This window comes from Calypte anna, chromosome 1 (assembly GCF_003957555.1).
Source record: "Calypte anna isolate BGI_N300 chromosome 1, bCalAnn1_v1.p, whole genome shotgun sequence".
In the NCBI taxonomy this organism is placed as follows: Eukaryota; Metazoa; Chordata; class Aves; order Apodiformes; family Trochilidae; genus Calypte; species Calypte anna.
The window spans coordinates 86,589,343-86,609,109 of NC_044244.1; the positions used below are offsets into that span (position 1 = coordinate 86,589,343).

Consider the following 19,767-nt stretch of genomic DNA (forward strand, 5'->3'; position numbering starts at 1 on the left):
CCCCTAAGCACCCTATCTGTGTCATTTTTAAACACAGTTCAGGAATGCTGATTCAATCCCTTCCCTAGACAGCCTGTTCCAGTACTTAATAACCCTTTCTGTAAAGAAGTTTTTCCTGACATCCAACCTAAACCTCTCCCTGGTGCAGATGGCATTTCTTCTCAGCCTATCACTGGTTACTAGTGAGCAGAGACCAATGCCCTCTTGCTACAACCTCCTTTCACGTAGTTGTGGAGAGTGATAAGGTGTCCCTGCAGCCTCCTCCTCCTCTGTAGACTCAACAGCCCCAGTTCCCTCAGCTGCTCCTCATAAGGTTTGTTTTCCAGACCCTTCATTGGTGGTGGTGGTGTTCTCTGGACTTGTTCCATCACCTTGACATCTTTTCTGTATTGAGGTGCCCAAAACCCAGTACTTGAGCCTCATCTGGTGAAGTTCCTCCCTGGCCACAATGTTGGCTCATACCAGTGCTCTCAGGTCCTTTTTCACTGGGCAGCTTTCCAGCCACTCTTCTCCAAGCCTGTAGCATTGCCTGGGGTTGTAATGGCAAAACTGCAGAACCAGACACTTGTTCTTCCTGAAGCTCGTACAGCTGGCCTCAGCCCATCAATCCAGAGTGCTCTGCAGAGCCTTCCTACCCTCAAACAGATCAACATTCCAACCCCACTTGGTGTTGTCTGCAAGCTTACTCAGGATGCCCTTAAACAGGAGTGGCCCCAGTACTGAGTCCCAGGGATCCCCTTTGGGCCCAGCATCCAGCCAGTGTGTGACCCAGCAGTGTGTATGACCATCCAAGCCTCAGGGAAGCCATTTGTTCATGCAGATGTTTTTAGGAAACAGTATCAGACTTTACCAAGTCCATCACGCTACATCAATGGCCATTCCCTCATGCAATACGTGAGTCACCTTGTAGAAGGAGATCAGGGATCTGGTTCATCAAGCAGGACCTTCCTTTCATGAAACCACACTGACTGGACTTGGTTGTCTGCTTGTCCTGTAAATAGTGCATAATGGCACTTGAGATAACTTTCCCTGGCACCAACGTCAGACTGACAGCTCTGTAGTTTCCGAGATCCTCCTTTGGGCCCTTCCTGAAGATGGATGTCACATCTATCAACCTCCAGTCTACTGGAAGCCCCCTGGTTAGCCAGGACTACTGATAAATGAGAGAGAGTGACTTGGCAAGCTCCCCTGCCAAGTTCCTCAGCACCCAATTCCATAGACTTGTGTGTTCCAAAGTGATGCAGCAGCTCACTAACCATTTTCTCTTGGATTATGGAGGTCTTTTCCTGTTCCCCATCTTCCAGTTCAGGGGGTACCCAGGGAACAATTAGTCCTACTGTTTAAAGACTGAGACAAAGAAGGCATTAAGTACTTCAGTCTTTTCCTTATCTTTGGTCACTATGTTTCCCCATGCATCCAGTAAATGATGAAGACTCTCCCTAGTCCTCTTTTTGTTGTAAATATATTTATAGAAACATTTTTTGCTATTTTTGACTGCAGTGTCCAAGTTGAGTTCTAGATGGGCTTTGGGCCTTCTAATTGTCTCCCCACATAGCTTCACTATGTCTTTGTAGTCCTTGTAAGTCGCCTGCCAACTTTTCCAACTAGCACAACTGTTTGTCTAAAAAGCATACTGCTGTAAGAAAATGTAGCACTACCCTCTAGGTAGTGCACTACCCTTCTAGAGTAGTGCTTCAGGAAAAAACCCTCAGACACCAAGTATACTCAAAGGAGAGGAAAGATGGGGTGACAAATACCAATGAGAGACATCAAAGTTTCATCTGCAATTTATCAGAGACAAGAGGTGTAGAACACAGAAACATATGCAAATAACTCTAACAGCATCATCATCTAATAATTCAGGGGTTAAATTACATGATCCCACCAGACCATTCTGCAAGCTTGCTTTCTTCTTTAAAGGTTAAAGCATTCTGTCTCCTGCTCCACCAGAGTCTTCCTTCAGATTATTATTACCTCTTGGTAGTTCCAACTCCCCATCTCTCTAGAGCAGGATATAAATGGAGTTAGCTGTTCTGTTCTGAAACATCTCAGTGCCTTGTGTGTGGATCTGAGATCAATCAAATATGTTAGAGCTAAAAAAACCTGTTAAGCAGAGAGTGATTGATATCCAAGGCCATAGCTCGCTCTTTCTACAGTGATCCCAAGTCCTGCATTACATTGTGCTGCTAACATTCTTCTCAGTTGAAGTCTTGTTTCTTCCAAGGGAATAAAAGACTGCATGTGTTGGCTCTTCTGTAAAGGCACCTTCCAAGATTTCTTGCACTGATTGCCATGCCTTTGCCCTGAAGTCTCGTCCCACAAAAACATAAAGCAGGGGGTTGATGCAGCTGTTGGCATACGCAAGTGCTGTAGAGAGGTGATCCCAGAGAACTAATGACTCTCTCAGTCCTGTTCCAAGAGTAGGTACAAGAGACAGAATTCCAACTACATGGTATGGAGCCCAGCAGATGAAGAATGCAGCTATCACGAGCACAATTGTTCGCAGCATCCTGTTGTGTGACTTGTGAAATAGATTTGCACGTGTTCTGAAAGCAATAAGGGCATAGCAAGCTGCCATTATGCCAAAGGGAAGTACAAAGCCAAAGACAGCTCTAGTGATGTTTATTATCACAAAGGCAAGGGATGCAGAATAATCACCTTCATAGAAATTTCCCCAGGAGTCATTACTATTGTAGGCTAAAGCTGAATATTTTTCCAATAACTCATTTACGGAATCATCCATATAATCCAACTCTTCCTCGTCTCCAAAATAGTACTCACACTCAGTTTTGCCACTATAGGTGCTAGTTTCACGGTAGTAGAAGACAGGGCAGCAAAAAATGAAGGCTAGGATCCAAATGCCACTGCATATTAGTGACACAAATTTCACTGTTCGATGGTTTTGACACCAGACAGGTCTCATCACAAGGAGGCAGCGGTCAGTGCTGATGGCTGTGAGCAGGAAGATGCTGGCAAACATGGTCAAGATTATGACTGATGGAATGACTTTGCAGAGGAACCAACCATACAGCCAGTGCTCATGGAGGGCCAGGTGAACAATGGAAAATGGCAAGGACAAGCAGCACATGAAATCAGCCACAGCAAGGTTTAGGAACCATATAATGTTCACAGACCTTTTCATTTTCAGACCAGCCACCCAGATCACCAAACCATTGCCCGGAATACCTATGATGAAAATGATGATGAAGATAGCAATGGAGACAATGGATTCTGATGCATAATATACAGCAGCCCGCTCATGTGAACTGCTGTTACCCAGGAGTGGAGGCATTCTGCAGCTATAAAACAGAAAGCAAATTAGTAGGCAGTTCTGAGAAAGAGCCTGATCATCCTTTAGGCATTAATAGAATTGTTTATAAAATCCATGTTAACAAAGCCTTGTTCAATCAATGAAGACAGTCGTGTTGCTGAAAAGTCCCTAAAAGCATTACCAGAATGCATGGAAACTGCATAGGAAACTGCAGAATACAGCCTGCAGAAGCAACAGAGGAGATGTGAATAAGACAGCCCAGCCTGATTCTGTTTTAACTTCTATTATTCCTGTACTTAAGTGCCAGTCAGGGACTGTTATGAAAAAAAAAAAATCCAAATCATTAATCTCTTCCTTGCATAACATATAGTCTAAATGTGGAGTGATGCATGAGTGTTAGAACTGCTTCATCACAAAGAAAATGAAATAAGCGGTTGCAACAAACACTGTAATTTATCAATTGTTGTAACAATTGCTAAGAGGGTTTTAGGTGAGGGTGACCTACAAGAAAAGCTATGAGAGAAGCCACTGAAAGGCAGCTGGGGACTAAGAAAAGTCTAACAATTTTTTTTTCCATTTCCCGGGGTCTTGCTGATATATGCAGACGAGACTTTTACAGGCACAACTGGAGAACAGCGCTAGACAGCCTGAATCCTGGTACCTCCCTTACAGCTACAGAAGATGGTATAACGAGGACAGGGAATCAAAGGATGTTGAAAAGACAGTAATAAAAATCATATTGCAAAGCAGACTGAGGGATGAATCAATAAGAAGATACTGCCCATGCTATGTTTTCAAGAATGCTGAAAGTGCTGGCATGTGGCTATGAAGATGGAAGAGGGAACTGGAGGGGAGAGGGAGGTTTTCAGAAGTGAAAAGCAAGAAATTGCAAGTTATTATTATACCTACCAGTGTGAAGTAGGTATTTCAGTGTGCCAGGGAGCAAGAACCAAGTCCTGTTTCTGGAGTGACTGAAAAATGAAACTCACATGACATTTTAGGAACTGCTTTTTTCCTCTGTGTGCGTGTGTGTGCTAAGTATCTTCTTTTGCCCTAGGGGAAAGGCTTACAATGACTCATGTCTGAAGTTTGAGATAAGCAAGATCTGTTTATAAAAGAAACAAACTATCGCAACAAAAGAAGCTGTATCAAAGTAATACAGTGCCCTGAGTCAAAGAATAATAGAAAGCAAGGGAATGACAAGGCCAGGCATCCACTTCACTATCTTTTCCATAAGAAAACACGATCAGATGTCTTGCTTATTAGCATGATGCTGACCTTTGCGTGATTTCCACACTCTGCCATGCCACCACCAGGTGTCTGCTCTGTTGTAGTGTATCCACTTCCATGTTTTGTCAGATCAGCATGTTTGCCTAGCTAATCACAATTCTAGGATTCTTATCAATCCAGATCAGTTTCTGTTCCTGCTTGAGACAGCTTAGTTCACCTGATACAGAACATGGTACTCAGCAAACCATAACTGGTCATGTCAAAAGGGAATATAATCTTATTTTTGCCTTTTCAGACTATTTAATGCTCAGTTGTTGTATTTTAAGATTTTTTTATTATTATTAAAAGAAGTGGTTTACTGGAATGCTGGTAACACAAAATGTGGCAAGACTATGAACAGAAGACATCAAGGGCAAGGCATTTTAAATCTGCAATAAGAGGGTTCCCCCTGAGCCATCCCAATTTGGGAAATCGAGACTGTTAGCAGAAATGATAAATCCCCAGACATACAAGAATCAGCTTCAGTTTTTAGTCTGGAAAAGGAACCAGGATGGTGCAGGGTTTTGCTTCTGAGCACGTCTCTGTGAATACCATCTATGCTGACTCCAGTATAAAAGCCATAAAACCACAAAGAGGAAGGCAGGCCAGGGCTGGCTGTGCCCCTAAAAATGGAGAGGCTGTCTGTAAAATTTGCCTAGCTGCATCTTCCTCACAGCTGCCATCTTTTCAGGGGGACTCCTCTGATCCAGACTGGTAATGTCCATAGGAGGGTACTCCTGTGGGCCAAGGGAAGTGCAGCATTTTCACCACCATATGAGCTGTAGTCAAACTCCCCTTACAAGAAGATTCTTCTCGACCTATTGGTCAGAGTTCTGATCCTTCCAGTTAAAACCTCTCCCCTGCAGCCAACCTTGTCACAGAAAGCACTTTACATCTATTCCAGCTCACTCACCTTAGACAGGGATGAGATGATGTGGTACTTCTGTGTATAAGCTTCCAGCAGCTTGACTAGTGAAGTGTTTTGCACCTCAGCATAAAGGGCTTAATGATGCAGACACTCAAAGGAGATGGTACAGGGAGGAAAAAAATACTTTTTGTTACTTTCATAAAATGCTTACTTAGATCAGACTAGACCTTTGACTTGCAGTGTTGATGGTAACCCCAAATCACCAAACTGCGTTCTTTTCTTCTGGATCTCTCCCTACCCTTCATGATTTACTGACTGAGTCTGCTTAGAAAGGCTCTAATTCACAGCATCACTGAATAACTGTGAACAACCTTACTCAAAGCAGGGTCATCTAGAGATGATCAGCTAGAGATAGATGATCATCCAGTCAGTTTTGAGTATCTCTCCAGGAGACGCCACAAATCGTCCAGGCAACCTGTTTCAGTGTTCAACCACCCTTACAGTAAAATCTGTTTTTCTCTGTTCAGATGAAACTTCCTGTATTTCAGCTTGTGCCTACTGCATCTTGTCCTGTCACCAAGCACTACTGACAAGAATCTGGCTTCATCTCCCTTAAACACTCCCATCAGATAGATGATTAGATCCACCTGAGCCTTCTCTTCTCCCGGCTGAACAGTGTCAGCTCTCTCAGCCTCTCTTTGCATGACAGGTGTATCACTCCCTTTAATTACATTTGTGGCTCTCCACAAACTTCACTCCACTATGCCCATCTCTTTCTAGTACTGGGAAGCCCCAAACTGGAGCCAGCACTGTAGATGCGGCCTCACCAGTGCTGAGTAGAGGGGAAGGATCATCTTTCTTGACCTGATCTCAACACTCCTCCTAACCTAGCTGTGGCAGCTACTGGCATTCTTTGCCATAAAGTTGCATTGATGGTTCATCTTCATTTTTCTGTCCAGGACCACAATGTCATCATTGTCTGCAAAGCTGCTTTTCAGGTGGTCAGCTCCCAGTCCATGCTGTTGTTCCTTCCCAGCTGCATGACACTGCACTTCTTGTTCAACTCCATGAGGTTCCTGGCTGCCCAACTCTCCAGCATGTTCAGATTCCTCTTAGTGGCAGCAGAGACACCTGGTGCACCAGCCACTCCTATGGGGTTTGTATCATCTGCAAGCTTCTTGAGGGTGCACATTGCTTCATTATCCAGGTCATTAATGAAGAGTTAAACAGAACTGGAACCAGTGTCAGCTGCTTTCAGAGACCACTAGTGACTGGTCTCCATCTGGACTGAGTTCTGATCACCACACTCTTGAGCCCAGCAGCCACTATTCAGTCCACCTCACTGTCCACTTCTCTACTCCATATTCCATGAGCTTGACTATGAGGGTGTTAATCTTGAAATTTATCTTGATGTATGGACTCAACTCGCCAACACCAATCAGCTAAAACTTTAATGCAAGTTACCATCTATATTGCTGTTTCAGATTTGTTAATAGCAAAACTGCACCAGTCTATTAGTTACAAAATAGTTACAGCCATATATAACTCTAAAAATGTGATTAGTATATTTACAAAAGCATCCCTCCTGCAAGGGTATGCAGGTTGTGTCCAAAACACATTGGCAAGAACTGAGGATTCTACTTATATTTCATATTTGTGCTACTTCTGCATTCTATAAACCCTTGCAACCCCTCTCAAATCTCTCATTTGTTTCTCTGCAGGTGGAGCAACTAGATAGCTATGATCTTTCACAGACCCTGAATGTTCCATGTGTACATGCCAAGCCCACTTACCTAAAAATGCTGTCCAAAATTCTCCCTGTAAAGGTTAGCCTAAACTAGCACAACTGTTTCTATAAAAAGCATAGTGCACTGGAGTGGTGGGCCAGTCTTTGCTATGCACTTGTTTTCATCATCACAACTGTGCATTTAGTTTCATATGGACTTTCCAGTAACATTAAGTATCTGCAGGGCTGTCCTGCACTGGTATCCCTCAGATGCTCTCCTCTCCAGAAAATCCCAAGTGACCCCAAGGCATTTATGTACATTGCTGAATAAGCTCAGGTAAGCACAAGTTTTGGACACCAAGGAGGGAACAAAGCTCAGCAATACTGGTACATACATAGATCATACATAATTCAAAAAAACATCTTCACAATAGCAGGTTCTTAGTACTTGGAAGAGTGTTTGGGTCAAATGTTTTGCCAGGGCATTTTCAGTGAAGGAAGCACTATTTGAAATAGAACATGGGTTGCTTTGCAAAAATGCTCATCTTGAGATTAGCCTTTTAGTTATCTAAAGAGTCGTTTTCCAAAACAGGTTTTCCCTGTACCTCCTCTGCAGAAAAAAAAAAAAAAGCTAATTAATTCATTAAGTACTTTCCTGAACATTGCCCTATTTTTTTCCTTAAATAAGCAAACAAAAAGCAAAGCAAATTATTATTCTTTGCATTTTATTATTAGTGTGGAGTTCCATCCAAGATTTCTGCTATTCCTTGTTTTTCATCATTGACAAGTTCTGCGTGGGAAGCATGTGGATTCCCCTTTGCTTTCACAGTCCAATTTTAGATATATTCTCTTTCAATATTTAAAACTCTCTGCTTAATCCTTTAAAAAAAAAAAAAAACAACCCAAAACATTAGCCATTATCAGCGGTGCTTTGTATTTTCTTGGTCCCTGGATGCTTGTTAGAAAAAGACAAAAAAAATGTTGTGTTCTCTGCTCTTCAAGTCTCAATGGAATTGAATGGGAGGTGTATTCATGGTGTCCTGGTGCTGCTTGTGCATCTTTCCTAACATGCCTTATAAAAGCTGTCCTTTGGCACTGTTTTCTCTTAGATGCTATCCTTCTAGAAGGACTGTAGGAGAATTATAGGACAATGAAGGACATTAAACTACAAAGCACAATAAAGTGGCAGATGAAATTTAATGAAGGTGAATTACTGAATTTGGAAAAACAACCATAACTTCACATACAGAGTGATGTACCCCAGATAAATTATTACCATTCAAAAAAACCCCTCAGCAGTGAGTGCAGGAAGTTGTGTGAAAAATCATGTTTTATTGGGTTTGTATAGCAAGGTGTGGGTAGCAGGGGTCCTATAGGAGTGGCTACTGTGAGAATATGTCAGAAGCTTCCCCCATGTCTTAGAGCCAATGCCAGCCAGCTACAAGGCAGACCTGCTGCTGGCCAAGGCTGAGCCCATCAGCAATGGTGGTACGAGCTCTGTAATAAGATTTTTAAGAGGAAAAAAGTTGTTTTACAACAACCTGCATCTGGAACAAGGTGTGAGAATAGGGGAAACAACCCAGCAGACACAAAGGTCAACAAAGAAGGAGGAGGTGTTCCAAATATCAGAGCAGAGATTCCCCTGCAGCCTGTCTTCAGTCCATGGTGACACAGGCTGCCTTCCTGCAGCCACACAGATCTGCTTTATCTACAGTAAAGCAGACATCCACCTGCACCCTGTGGAAGACCCCACATGGGAGCAGATGGAGGCCTGGAGGAGGCTGTGACCCCAGAGAGCTCATGCTGGAGCAGGCTCCTGGCAGGACCTGTGACCCATGGAGAGAAGCCCATGCTGGAGCAGGTTTGCTGGCAGGACTTGTGACCCCGTGGGGGACCCACACTGGAGTATCCTGATCCAGAAGAACTGCATGACATGGAAGTGACCCATGCTGGAAGCAGTTCATGAAGAACTGCAGCCCATGGAAAGGACTCACGTTGAAGCTTGTGCAGGACTGTCTGCCATGGGAGGGACACCACAATGAGGGAGAAGAATGTGAAGAGTCCTCCTCCTGAGGAGGAAGCGGAGGAGTAGTGTGATGAACTGACCATACACACCATTCCTTGTCCTCCTGCACTGCTGTGGGGGAGAAGGTAGAGAAATCAGGAGTGAAAGCGAGCTCAGAAAGAAGGGAGAGGTGGGGAAAAGGCGTTCTTGAGGCTGAGTTTAAGTTCTCATTATTCTATTCTGATTTGATTGGTTATAAATTTAATTTTTCCCCAAGTCAAGTCTTTTTTGACCATGACAGTAAATGGGTGAGTGATCTCTCCCTGTCCTTATCTCAACCCATAAGCCTTTTATTGTGCTTTCTCTCCCCTTACCTAGCTGAGGCAAGTGATAGAGCAGCTCTGGTGGGCATCTGGTGTCCACACAGGGACAACCCACCACATGAATCAACATGCAATGCTATTCAAAAGGTAAATATAAGGGGAAGTGTTCAGTGGCCTCTGAATACTGAATGCTGTGGTGGGCCTTGATCTTAATTATAGCATTAGAAGTTAGGCAGAAAGCTGGAAAGCCATAGCTCAGAATGGCTTCTTTTGTTGGACAAGCTAAATACACAAGAATGCCTCACTTTGGGAAGGAGGTAGTGTGAGAGACATGTGACAAAAGTGACACATGAATTCTAAAAGCACAAGAACAAGATGCTCTCAAAATAAATGATCAGGTAAAAGTTTGTAATTAAAAAAATCACACTTTTTCATACTGCACAATTAGATTAATGGCTCCAGGGATTCTGGGTAACCCGTAGTATAAAGAAGTTCAAAAAAAGCAGTTAGATGAATCCATAGAAGGAAAGTCTGTAAAACACTGCTAATTAATAAAGGCACACAAAACCTTTGGCCCACAAAGCCCTTACACTACAGTTTGCTAGGCTAGTATACTGGGAAAGTGTAATTCTGTACTGTGTTATAGGCTTTCTTTAGGCAGCTCTGTTCTTCTCCAAGGTTTACCTCTCATCAACCTGTTTGCCTTAACTCTTGCAGTCTGGCAAGCAACTAACACTGGCATACTGCAAAAGCAGGAAGGCAGAGTCTTCTTTTACATTGTGGCACATATCTGCATTAAATATTGGCGCTATGTTCTTCTGTAGTTCTTGTGCAGGCTGCATGAAAGGGTTCAAATCTGCCTTCCCAGGCAGGTATCTGTTTGCCCCAGGGTACAGGAGGGAAAGGAACCCACAAACACAGTGCAGGCCTCTGCACCGTGAGGGGGCAAAAGGGGAAAGGAAGCTGCTCACTTGTGTCATTCTGTATTTCTTCAGGTACTTAGCTCACATCTTTACTGAGTACACACAGCTGTTAACATAATTTCTGAAGAAAACCAGGCTAGTTGCATTTAGATACGCTAATTAAACTACAAGTATCCTACTTTGTTAGTCTTAATGACCCAAGACTATTCCTGTCCTTGGCTTCAAACTAGCTTCACCTACCAGATTTATCAAATCAGCAGCACAGTCTCCTTTCATAGAATCATAGAATTGGCTGGGTTGGAAGGGACCTCAGAGACCATCAAGTCCAACCCTTGAACCACTGTTGCTGTTGCTAGACTATGGCACTGAGTGCCACATCCAGTCTCTTTTTAAATATCTCCAGGGACGGAGAATCCACTACTTCCCTGGGCAGCCCATTCCAATGCCTGATCACCCTCTCCGTAAAGAAATTCTTTCTAATATCTAACCTAAACTTCCCCTGGCACAACTTAAGACCATGCCCTCTTGTCTTGTTGAATGTCATCTGGGAAAAGAGACCAACCCCCACCTGCTCCACAGTATTTCTGCACTGGGCACTGATAGGTAGAACACTGGGCTCCATGGATGATTTAAGTGACAGAGGACAGTTTGCTGATTGAGGTTCATTACCATCCCATTACAGGTTCCTCTGGAAACAAATAGGAATAAAACTCCAGGTTCAGCTCTGACTGCATTAAACATTATTCAATACTGGGAAAAAAATTCCTCGAACTGTTTTGTTCACTTTTGCTTTACATTCAGCAGTAAACTGGGCTCACTCAGGCTTCCATGGATACTTTCTAGCACCACTAGCTCATGCTATGCTCACCCCTGGCTCTGTGGGTATATATCTGTGCCATTTTTCTTAGAACTTTACTTTCTGTTTTTATGGTGCTAAAGAGACTCAGTCACAGGCTACTTCTGCATAGCAGTACACTTCAACACCAGTTTTCACTGGGAATTCACTGACTCTTAAATGCTACTACATCTTATCATAGTTGATAAATAAACTAGTACCTATGCATTCATTTTGGCTTTAATTCTGGTAAGTCAGACTCTCGAAATTAATCGTCACATGGCAGCTATTTTCACCACTTTTAGCCGCAAAACCTGCAATGGTTTTGTGCAGGGTTTTGTGCCGTGTTTCCTCTTTGGTTTTCTGTTTTACCAAAGGCCTCCTAATCCCAGCACCACAGCCCACACAAACCATCAATTTTCACTTAAAATCCAAGCTCTGACCAGGCAAGAAAAAGATGCCTGGGCAAACTGCCGAGGGCACGCAGTGATCTATCCACATGGCCACCAGATACTCGAGTAGCGAGAGAGAACCCGACCCCATCTTCAGGCTCCTCCCAGCTCTCGCCGTGCCACCTTTCGCCCGTCCTAAGCACTGTCTGGCGATGGCGATGGCGATGGCGATAGCGATAGCGACGGCGACGGGCGCCCTCCCCGGTGGGAGTTCGGCACCTCCGGAGGCCCAGTACCCAGGGAGGAGATCCAGCCTGCCCAGGGGCGCTTAACCCCGCCCTTCTCTGCCCGCGCCCGGGACCAGGATGGCTCCCGGCACCACTTCCTCAGCCCGAACCAAACATGGACCCTCCGGGCTCTGAGAGGGAGGAGGGAGGTGGGGAGGGGGGAAGGGAACTGCCAGGGTCCAAGATGGCGGCAGCCCTCGCTGCTGTGTCAGGACGGGCTCCAAGATGGCCACCTTCCCGCCCCCGCTGCCAGGATCCAAGATGCCTCCCTCCGAGCCTTGGACGCTGCTCGCTTCCCGCCAGGCCTCCGCAGCGCCCTTAGGCGGTATATGCCCTCACCAAAGATGGCGGTCGGGAGCGTCCCCGGTTATTAGGCTCCCGCCCGTCACTCCACGCTGGGTCGTCGGGATTCGCGGCCGAGATGGCGGCGGCTGAGCTGGAGTACGAGTCTGTCCTTTGCGTGAAGCCCGATGTCAACGTCTACCGCATCCCGCCGCGCACCTCCAACCGCGGGTACAGGTGAGGGACCGTGCGGAGCCCGGGATCGGCGCTGCCATGGCGCGGCCCTGCCGCTGGCCGCCCTACCTGCGGGGCGGCGGGACTACGGGGCTGCGGAGCGGAAGGGCTACGGGGCAGCGGTGCTACAGGGCTGCGAATCCAGCGGTTGGGTCCGGGAAGAGGCGTCCTCGCCTCCAGCGGAGCACTGGGAGACCGTGTCCTGCGGCTGCAGGCAGACCAGGCCTGTGCCCTGGGGTGCTGAGACCGCACCGGCGGCAGCTCCGGGCGAACGGAGCGGCCGGAGACGCCTCTGGCAGGTGTCCTGTGCCTTTTCGCCTTTGCTCCGGACCGTGCAGGAGCAGTGTCTGCTGCGTTCATGCTGTGCAGGAGGTGAGGGCACCCGGGCAGGCAACTTGCGCTTCCAGGCAGAGCGGATCTCCGCTCCCAGCCAGCCCTATTCCCGGAGGTGGGAATCCGATGTGCTGTGTTGGCACGCTGAGCATGGCCTGGGCTTGGCGGCTTTTGCGGCAGCGGGGAGGCAGTCGGAAGGAGTTCGGTGTGATTCTTCAGAAAACGTTGCAGCACCAGGAGTTAGAAATGCCTTTCCTCTCTCTAGCCGAAAACAGTGGTGTTTGCTTTTGAGAGAAATGGGTTTGTGCTCTGAGGCACTGAAGGGTGTCAGTTGTACTTGCTGGCCTTGGCACACTTGCCCTTCTGGATGTTGTGGCATTTGTTTCCAGTTGTAGAATTGTGTAGGTTGGGGTTGGGCCGTTTTTTGGGGTTATTTTTCTTTCTTTTTTTCTTTCCCTTCGCAGCAGCCAGTAGCAAAGAGTTGGATGGGCTAGTCAAGATGGCTGTGTGTATGATGTTTCACCCAGTGTAAGCTAGCTGACTGTAGGTTCAGAGGTACTTGGTATTATTTTACATCAACACAGTAGAATATTGGAGTGAGTTTTCAGCATCTAGTAGCTTATTTTTGAGGTCTTCCTGGTGCTCAGAAGTCACTTGTTGGTTGCTTTTGGGTTTGCTGTTAGAAGTGAGTTTCTGGGTTTCAACCTCCCCTCTTCTGCAAGCTTACAAAGTTAAAGACAGACTTGATGTTCTCCGGACTGTACCTATAGCCCTTTACCCTGAGGAAAGGGAGGCCAGTCAGAGCCATGTGGCTTGACTGGCAGCAACAGAAACCATCTGAGATGTCATATATTGCTTGGGAAGAGAAGTGGAATAAAGCAGCTGCAGGTGTTGAAGGTTTGAGAGCAGACACTTTTGCTGAGATATGGGTAGAAGTGGAGAGGTTGATGTCTGATCATCAAACAGTTGCTTTTCTTTTCAGGGCATCTGACTGGAAACTGGACCATCCAGACTGGACAGGGCGGCTTCGTGTCACCTCCAAAGGCAAAACTGCATACATCAAACTGGAGGACAAGGTTTCAGGTGAGGGAAAGGCTATGGCTTGGTAAGACAGTGACTATGATTGCTGCTTATGAATCTGTGCTTCTAATGCTGCTCAGAGCTGTGCATAGCAGCCCAGGCCACGCTTCAGCAGGAGGCTGCACTTCTTAATAACCAATTCTTTCTCTGCAGGAGAACTCTTTGCCCAGGCTCCAATAGATCAATACCCTGGCATTGCAGTAGAGACTGTGACAGATTCTAGCCGCTATTTTGTCATTCGAATTCAGGATGGGACTGGTGAGTTAAGGGGTTACATATGTGCCAGCTCAATGCTAGGGGTAGAGGAGACTTAGCCTGATGGAGGTGGGTTGAAATAGTGTTGGAAGTGCTGGAAAGGTTGGGTAGTGTGCCTGTAGGAGTAGGAAGGCAAGGAGGGCTCCCTACATTGAGAATCTTCCCATTTCTAGGGTCTGGGAAGGAACATTTGGTTTCTGAGGGTGCCACATGGGCAGAAAGGATTCATCCTGAAAGCTAGGAACAATGAACTGCTGTGAGCTGCTGGTGCCCAGCTGCAAATGTGCCAGAGGGAGGTAGCACAGGGTGGTTTAGGAGAAGCAGAAGGATTTTGGAGTGAATGAACATGAAGGCCCATTTGCAGGGTAACTCCAGTGACACCTCCTGTCTCCTTGCTAGGACGAAGTGCTTTTATAGGCATTGGCTTCACGGATCGTGGTGATGCCTTTGACTTCAACGTCTCTTTGCAGGATCACTTCAAGTGAGTTGTGTTTTCCCGGAATGCTGTTTTCCTCTGGCCCGTAGAGAACATGGTGGGTGGTGGTGCATGTTCATTTGGTGCAGGCTTCCTTGGGATCGTTTTGGAAGCCTACCTTGGCTACATCAGGGACATTTGAGTGTGTTGCCAACTGTTACGCAAGCTGAGACTCCTACAGGGTCAGATCTATGTGTCTTAAGCTTAGGTCTGGTGATGCTGCAGCTGTAGTGCTTAGCCTCTTGGGTTTGTGGTGGTCCCAGCTTTTTACTGTACTACACTGGGACTAGTGAGGTAACTGGTTTGTCAAGGCAAGTTAGTTCTTTGGCAGGGCCGGGGGAGGAACCATGCATTTTTCTGAAACTCTGATCCCCTTTCCCACAAGATCTTAGGTTTTCCTCTCTTCTTTTTAGGTGGGTGAAGCAGGAAACCGAGATCTCCAAGGAGTCCCAGGAAGCCGACACACGTCCCAAATTAGACTTGGGGTTTAAAGAAGGGCAGACCATCAAACTTAACATTGGGGTAAGCAGCCCAGTTGACTCAGCATCTTCTGACTATGCCAATGGAGACACTTTCTCACTTGTCCTATCTTGCCATGCAGAATATGACGACAAAGAAAGGAGGAGCAGCCAAGCCTCGTGCATCTGGATCAGGAGGCCTAAGCCTGCTGCCACCCCCACCAGGAGGCAAAATTGCAGTCCCTCCTGTACTTCCCCCTTCTTCCACACCCATTGCCAACCATGTCACACCACCACCTGTGCTGAAATCCAGTAATGTGAGCAGTGCAGGTAAATATTAGCTTACAGCAAAAAAAAAAAACAAAAAACACCAAAACTCAAGGCACTAGCAGGTGCATAGAGAGGACTGAAGGCTGCTTCAGGGAACCAGTGTTCCATCTAGTGCCAACAGTGCCCTCTGAGGCATGTTGTGTCCCAAGGGCTTAGCTCTTGTTGGCCTGAGGATCTTGGTGCTTGCTTAATCATAGCTGCTTGTTCTTACAAGGAGGACAGCTTTGTAGCACCTGTCCTTGAAAAAGGAGGAACAAAGCAACTTGGTCAAAACGATCTGGGAGCAGGTGGGTGTGAAATTTAAACAGTCAGATTTTTCTGAAATTTTATGTGCTCTGGGGGCACTGACAGAGTTGTGTAGGGTGTCCAGAAAAGTACTACACAGATAATTGCTGTCAGCAGAAAAAATCAGATAGTCTTGTTGTTGAAGATGGAGAAAAAAGAACTTGAGTGGCTTTGAATAGGAAGAGAGGACAGTTTAATGTCAGCAGCAGAAAGAGATGCAAGGTATAACAGGATTGAGAGTACAGTGGGTTATTTTAAAAATATGCATATGATTTTATATAATGTACATAAAAATAATAAGGCATACAGAATATTTTTGTTGAACTTCATACATGCATATACATGATGTTCAACAAGTCCAAGTTCAAGGTCCTGCATATGCACTGGGGCAATCACCAGTACAGACTGGGGGGTGAATGGATTGAGAGCAGCCCTGCAGACAAGGACTTAGGGATACTGGTGGATTAAAAATTGGATATGAGCCAGCAGTATGCACTTGCAGCACAGAGAGCCAGGCATATCCTGGGCTACACCTAAAGAAGCATGACCAGTAGACTGAGGGAGGTAATGTTCTCCCTCTACACTGCTCTGGTGAGAACCCACCTGGGATATTATGTCCAGTTTGGGCATTCTCATCACAAGACACACATAGACCCGTTATAGCAGGTCCAGAGGAGGGTCACAAAAGTGATCAGAGTTCTGGAACACCTCTCCTATGAAGACAGGCTGAAACAGTTGGGTTTGTTCAGCTTGGAGAAGAGAAAGCTCTGGGGAGAAATTATTGCAGCCTTTAAAACCATAGCCCCCTTTATATATTAAAACTGAAAGGTGGTGAACAGGACAAGGGGTAATGATTTTAAGCTGAAAGATGGTAGATTTATGTTGGTATAACAAATTATTTACAGTAGGGGTAATGAAACACTTGAACAGGTGAGGAACAACAGAGGAGTTGTGGGTGCCCCATCACTGGAAGTGTTCAAGGCTGGATTAGACAGAACTTTGAGCAACTGATCAAAGTAAAAGATTCCCTTGCCCATGGCAGGAGGCTTGGACTAGGTGATCTTTGAATGTCGTTTCCAACCCAAACCTTTCTGTAATTCTATAACAAAGGGATCGCTGCAGCCTTCTGGGTGGTATACACCTGTACACACTTTCAATGTGACCATACAGAGGTGTCTTTTGTGACTTTTTTATACTTTTGTGAAGGCAGGGACTGTAGCAGTGCTGTACACAGATCAGAATGAGGAGAAATCACAAGCTTCTGAATAGGGCTGGTGTCTAGTATGTGATTTGTACTGTTAAGATGATGCCTGCTTGGCAATTATTATTGCTGAGCTTGAGCTAAATCTGAGCCTTAATTCTACAGAAAGAGGAAATATGTCACAGATCTGTTAGTTGGTATGCTAGGCAGAGACTGAACAGTTCTTGAAGGCTATTTATCCCTGTAGTAGGAGCTGGAGGCTTAGTGCACATTAAGCAAAAGGAGCTGCTATTATAACAAAATCTTCCTTAAGAAAATCTTACTTCTTCTGAAAGGAGAACTGGAATCCCTTCAAAGATTCTTTGTACCTTCCTCCAGCAGTTTGTGTGGCAGTTAAAATGCCTGAGGGGTTTTCTGCTTGATTAGCTTGGTTTTGTTTTATTTTGGGTTTTTTTTCTGCCTTAGACATTCTGTTAGACTTAGATGCTCCTGCTTCTGCATCCAAGGCACCGGCATCAGCATCAGCTACCACAGACCTCTGGGGAGACTTCAGCACTGCATCCAGGTAAACTGTGGTGAAGGGAATTGCATACAAGAAGTGTAGTGTCCTGGTGGGCACTGAAAGAGCCATAAGCTAAGAAGGCTTGATAGATCTGCTCCTTTGATTGTCCTTTCTTTATTTCAGTGCTATTCCCAATCAGGCTCCTCAGCAGTCCAACTGGGTCCAGTTCTGAGTGCTCAAAGCAGTGAAATCGGACAAACTGGTGACCAAGAGGCTCTAGAGGCACCAAATGGGATCAGAGGGGGCATAAAACTCTGCTAGTCTTCAATCAAAACAAATCGGGATAATCATTCCTTTTTAAACCAGATCTTCATTTCAGTCAAATTTTTGATCCCACAGTGAAACTACTGAACATAAAGAGAGCATACTGACTCCTCACAAGGTGGGCAAGGAGGAGAGAGGTATCCTCATCTCTTCTCCCCACTTGGCCATTATATGGTACATTCTAGCACTTTTCCCCATCTTTCCATACAGGGAAAGCAAGAATCCTGAAGAAGGTGGGTACAAGAGGTGCTTCTGGGTCCCTTGTCCTTCAGATTTTCTCTGGTCAGACTGCTGCTTTTTGTGGCTGCTTTCAATAATGACTCAGCCTCAGCTTGGCCTGCAGTGCTGAGGGCAGCTGATTTGGCTGCAGCTTGTAGATGGAAGCTTTAAAGAGATAGTTCAACACAAAACCCTCTGATTAATTACATCTGTGATGAGGAGTAAACCTCCCCATATATGCAGTGCTCCTCTCTGATGCAATTTTTGATAGTGCTGGATGTTCCTGTACTCCTGTGGGAGGAGTCATGCAAGTCCTTGAGTAGACCTCAGGCCATTGTGCTGTAGCTCTACATGGGCACCCCATCTTAAAGCTCCTTGTTGGGCTTGCAGGTTCACTGAAGGAATTTCTCAGTTTCATTCCCTTCTCCCTCCTGCCCCATGCAGAGGCCTCATTGTCATTGAGCTGTTTTAACTGGAAATAGCTTTAAGGAAAAAAAGAAAAAAAAAAAAGGCTGTTTTTATAATTTGGTAGTTACTTGCACTAGATGACAACCAGGTGATCCCACCACTCAGCATTTCATGTTCCTGCATCACTATCCTGAGCCCTGGCCTTGTGTTGTAACTTGGCACTGTGTTACAAGTATTGCATATCCATGCCACAGTAAAAACTATGGGGACAATGGATTATTCTCTGGTGGAGGGTCAATCTCCTTCCCCTCTACAGCTTGCACTTATTTGGGCAAGAAATGTATAGTAGGCCCAATCTTGAGAACTGTGTCAGTGAAATTCTCCCACCTGTGTTCCTTATGGCTTTCCTTCTAAGGCTTTCTACAATGTGAGCTGGTTATTGTAACATGGAAATATTTTTTTATTTTAAATGTGCCTCAAACTGCCTCTGTTTCTCATGTGGTTTGGGGGGGTTAGAGAGAGGTAGAAGGCCATAACTCTCCTGTTTTCTTTGGGAGAGTTTCCTAAGGCTCTTTGATTTAGACACTATTCTATCTTCAGTAGCTATGGATGTGATCTGAGGTGTAAGTCTGCTGATGACTCTGGACAGAGCCTGCAGGCAGGTTGGAAAGCTCACAGTGCTACCCTCTGCTAGCTGATAAACCAGAATGCTAGCTGGGAAGGTGATCTTAGTAGTTACTGAGCATTAGAACACCAGGGTTTTGATACTTTACTGGAAGGCTGCTTCTTGTTTTAAATACTCAACCAGCAGCAACACTTTTGTAACTGGGATATGCTCTGCTAGCACACCTGTACAAGTATATTTTTCCCTTTGTGAAAAGATTTCCTGGTGAGACTTCTATAGGAGAGTAGTGAGCACCTTGTACTTGCCAGAAGTCCCTTTTGTCGTCTTACTACACTGAGGGTGCTCTGGAGACAAAGTTTCACTTAGACCATCCCTCTGGGAAGCAAAATTCTCGAAAACAGCTCTAAAGATGCTGCAGTTCTACTTGTGGAAGTGAGGACCAGACTGCTGCTGGCTGTATTTTAAGTAGTCATTTAATCCTGATCTCCTGGCTCTCTTGGTGTTTCCCCTGCTCCCCCTCCACTGCCTAGATAGTCACTTCTGCAGTCTCACTGAACGTAAACTTCCTGCTTCTGATTTTGTGAGTGGCTATAATATGTTAGCAAAGTCATGGACTCTGCCAGTTTGCTTTTTGTTTTCATTTTCTTCCTTTGCTCAAGTCGTTGTGAGGTCCTGTCATTTCAAGTATGTATCACTTTCCCAAACCAAGGAAGTTCATGGCACCAACTAACAACTAACTAGGAGCCTCTTCTGTATTGTCTTAGTATTCTGGAGATAATATATTATGTATTTGAAAAGCTGAAGAAAAAAAAAAAATTAAAAATATATGTATATAAAGCATAAGATGTACTGGTGCA

General features: G+C 45.4%; 2 protein-coding genes across 3 annotated transcripts; one reads left to right on the plus strand and one right to left on the minus strand.

Annotated features, from left to right (window-relative positions):
• Positions 1–2,023: 2,023 nt before the first annotated feature.
• On the minus strand, positions 2,024–12,318 carry C3AR1 (complement C3a receptor 1). The gene is made up of 2 exons (XM_008503219.2): positions 12,239–12,318; positions 2,024–3,299 (listed from the first exon to the last, which is right to left on the minus strand). The coding sequence occupies exon 2, from the start codon at positions 3,290–3,292 to the stop codon at positions 2,174–2,176; it is 1,119 nt and encodes a 372-aa protein (XP_008501441.2). The 5' UTR covers positions 3,293–3,299; positions 12,239–12,318; the 3' UTR covers positions 2,024–2,173.
• On the plus strand, positions 12,125–18,745 carry NECAP1 (NECAP endocytosis associated 1). 2 transcript variants are annotated; one of them, XM_030456485.1, is made up of 8 exons: positions 12,125–12,418; positions 13,715–13,831; positions 13,982–14,086; positions 14,483–14,564; positions 14,972–15,080; positions 15,160–15,346; positions 17,298–17,397; positions 17,518–18,745. In XM_030456485.1, exons 1-8 carry the CDS (start codon positions 12,370–12,372, stop codon positions 17,564–17,566), a joined length of 798 nt encoding a protein of 265 aa, XP_030312345.1. In that variant the 5' UTR covers positions 12,125–12,369; the 3' UTR covers positions 17,567–18,745. The 2 variants fall into 2 exon arrangements, with proteins under 2 accessions (XP_030312345.1, XP_008501442.1); XM_008503220.2 differs by having other exon boundaries at positions 12,130–12,418; positions 13,731–13,831.
• The last annotated feature ends 1,022 nt before the right edge of the window (positions 18,746–19,767 follow it).

Excerpts from the sequence above, each read along its gene's own strand:
- NECAP1 (XM_008503220.2), top strand. The coding sequence starts at position 12,321 with ATGGCGGCGGCTGAGCTGGAGTACGAGTCTGTCCTTTGCGTGAAGCCC. Across the intron at positions 12,419-13,730 it reads ACCTCCAACCGCGGGTACAG|GGCATCTGACTGGAAACTGG; the intron begins GTGAGGGACCGT and ends TTTTCTTTTCAG. Across the intron at positions 15,347-17,297 it reads CAGTAATGTGAGCAGTGCAG|ACATTCTGTTAGACTTAGAT; the intron begins GTAAATATTAGC and ends TTTCTGCCTTAG.
- C3AR1 (XM_008503219.2), bottom strand. The coding sequence starts at position 3,292 with ATGCCTCCACTCCTGGGTAACAGCAGTTCACATGAGCGGGCTGCTGTA.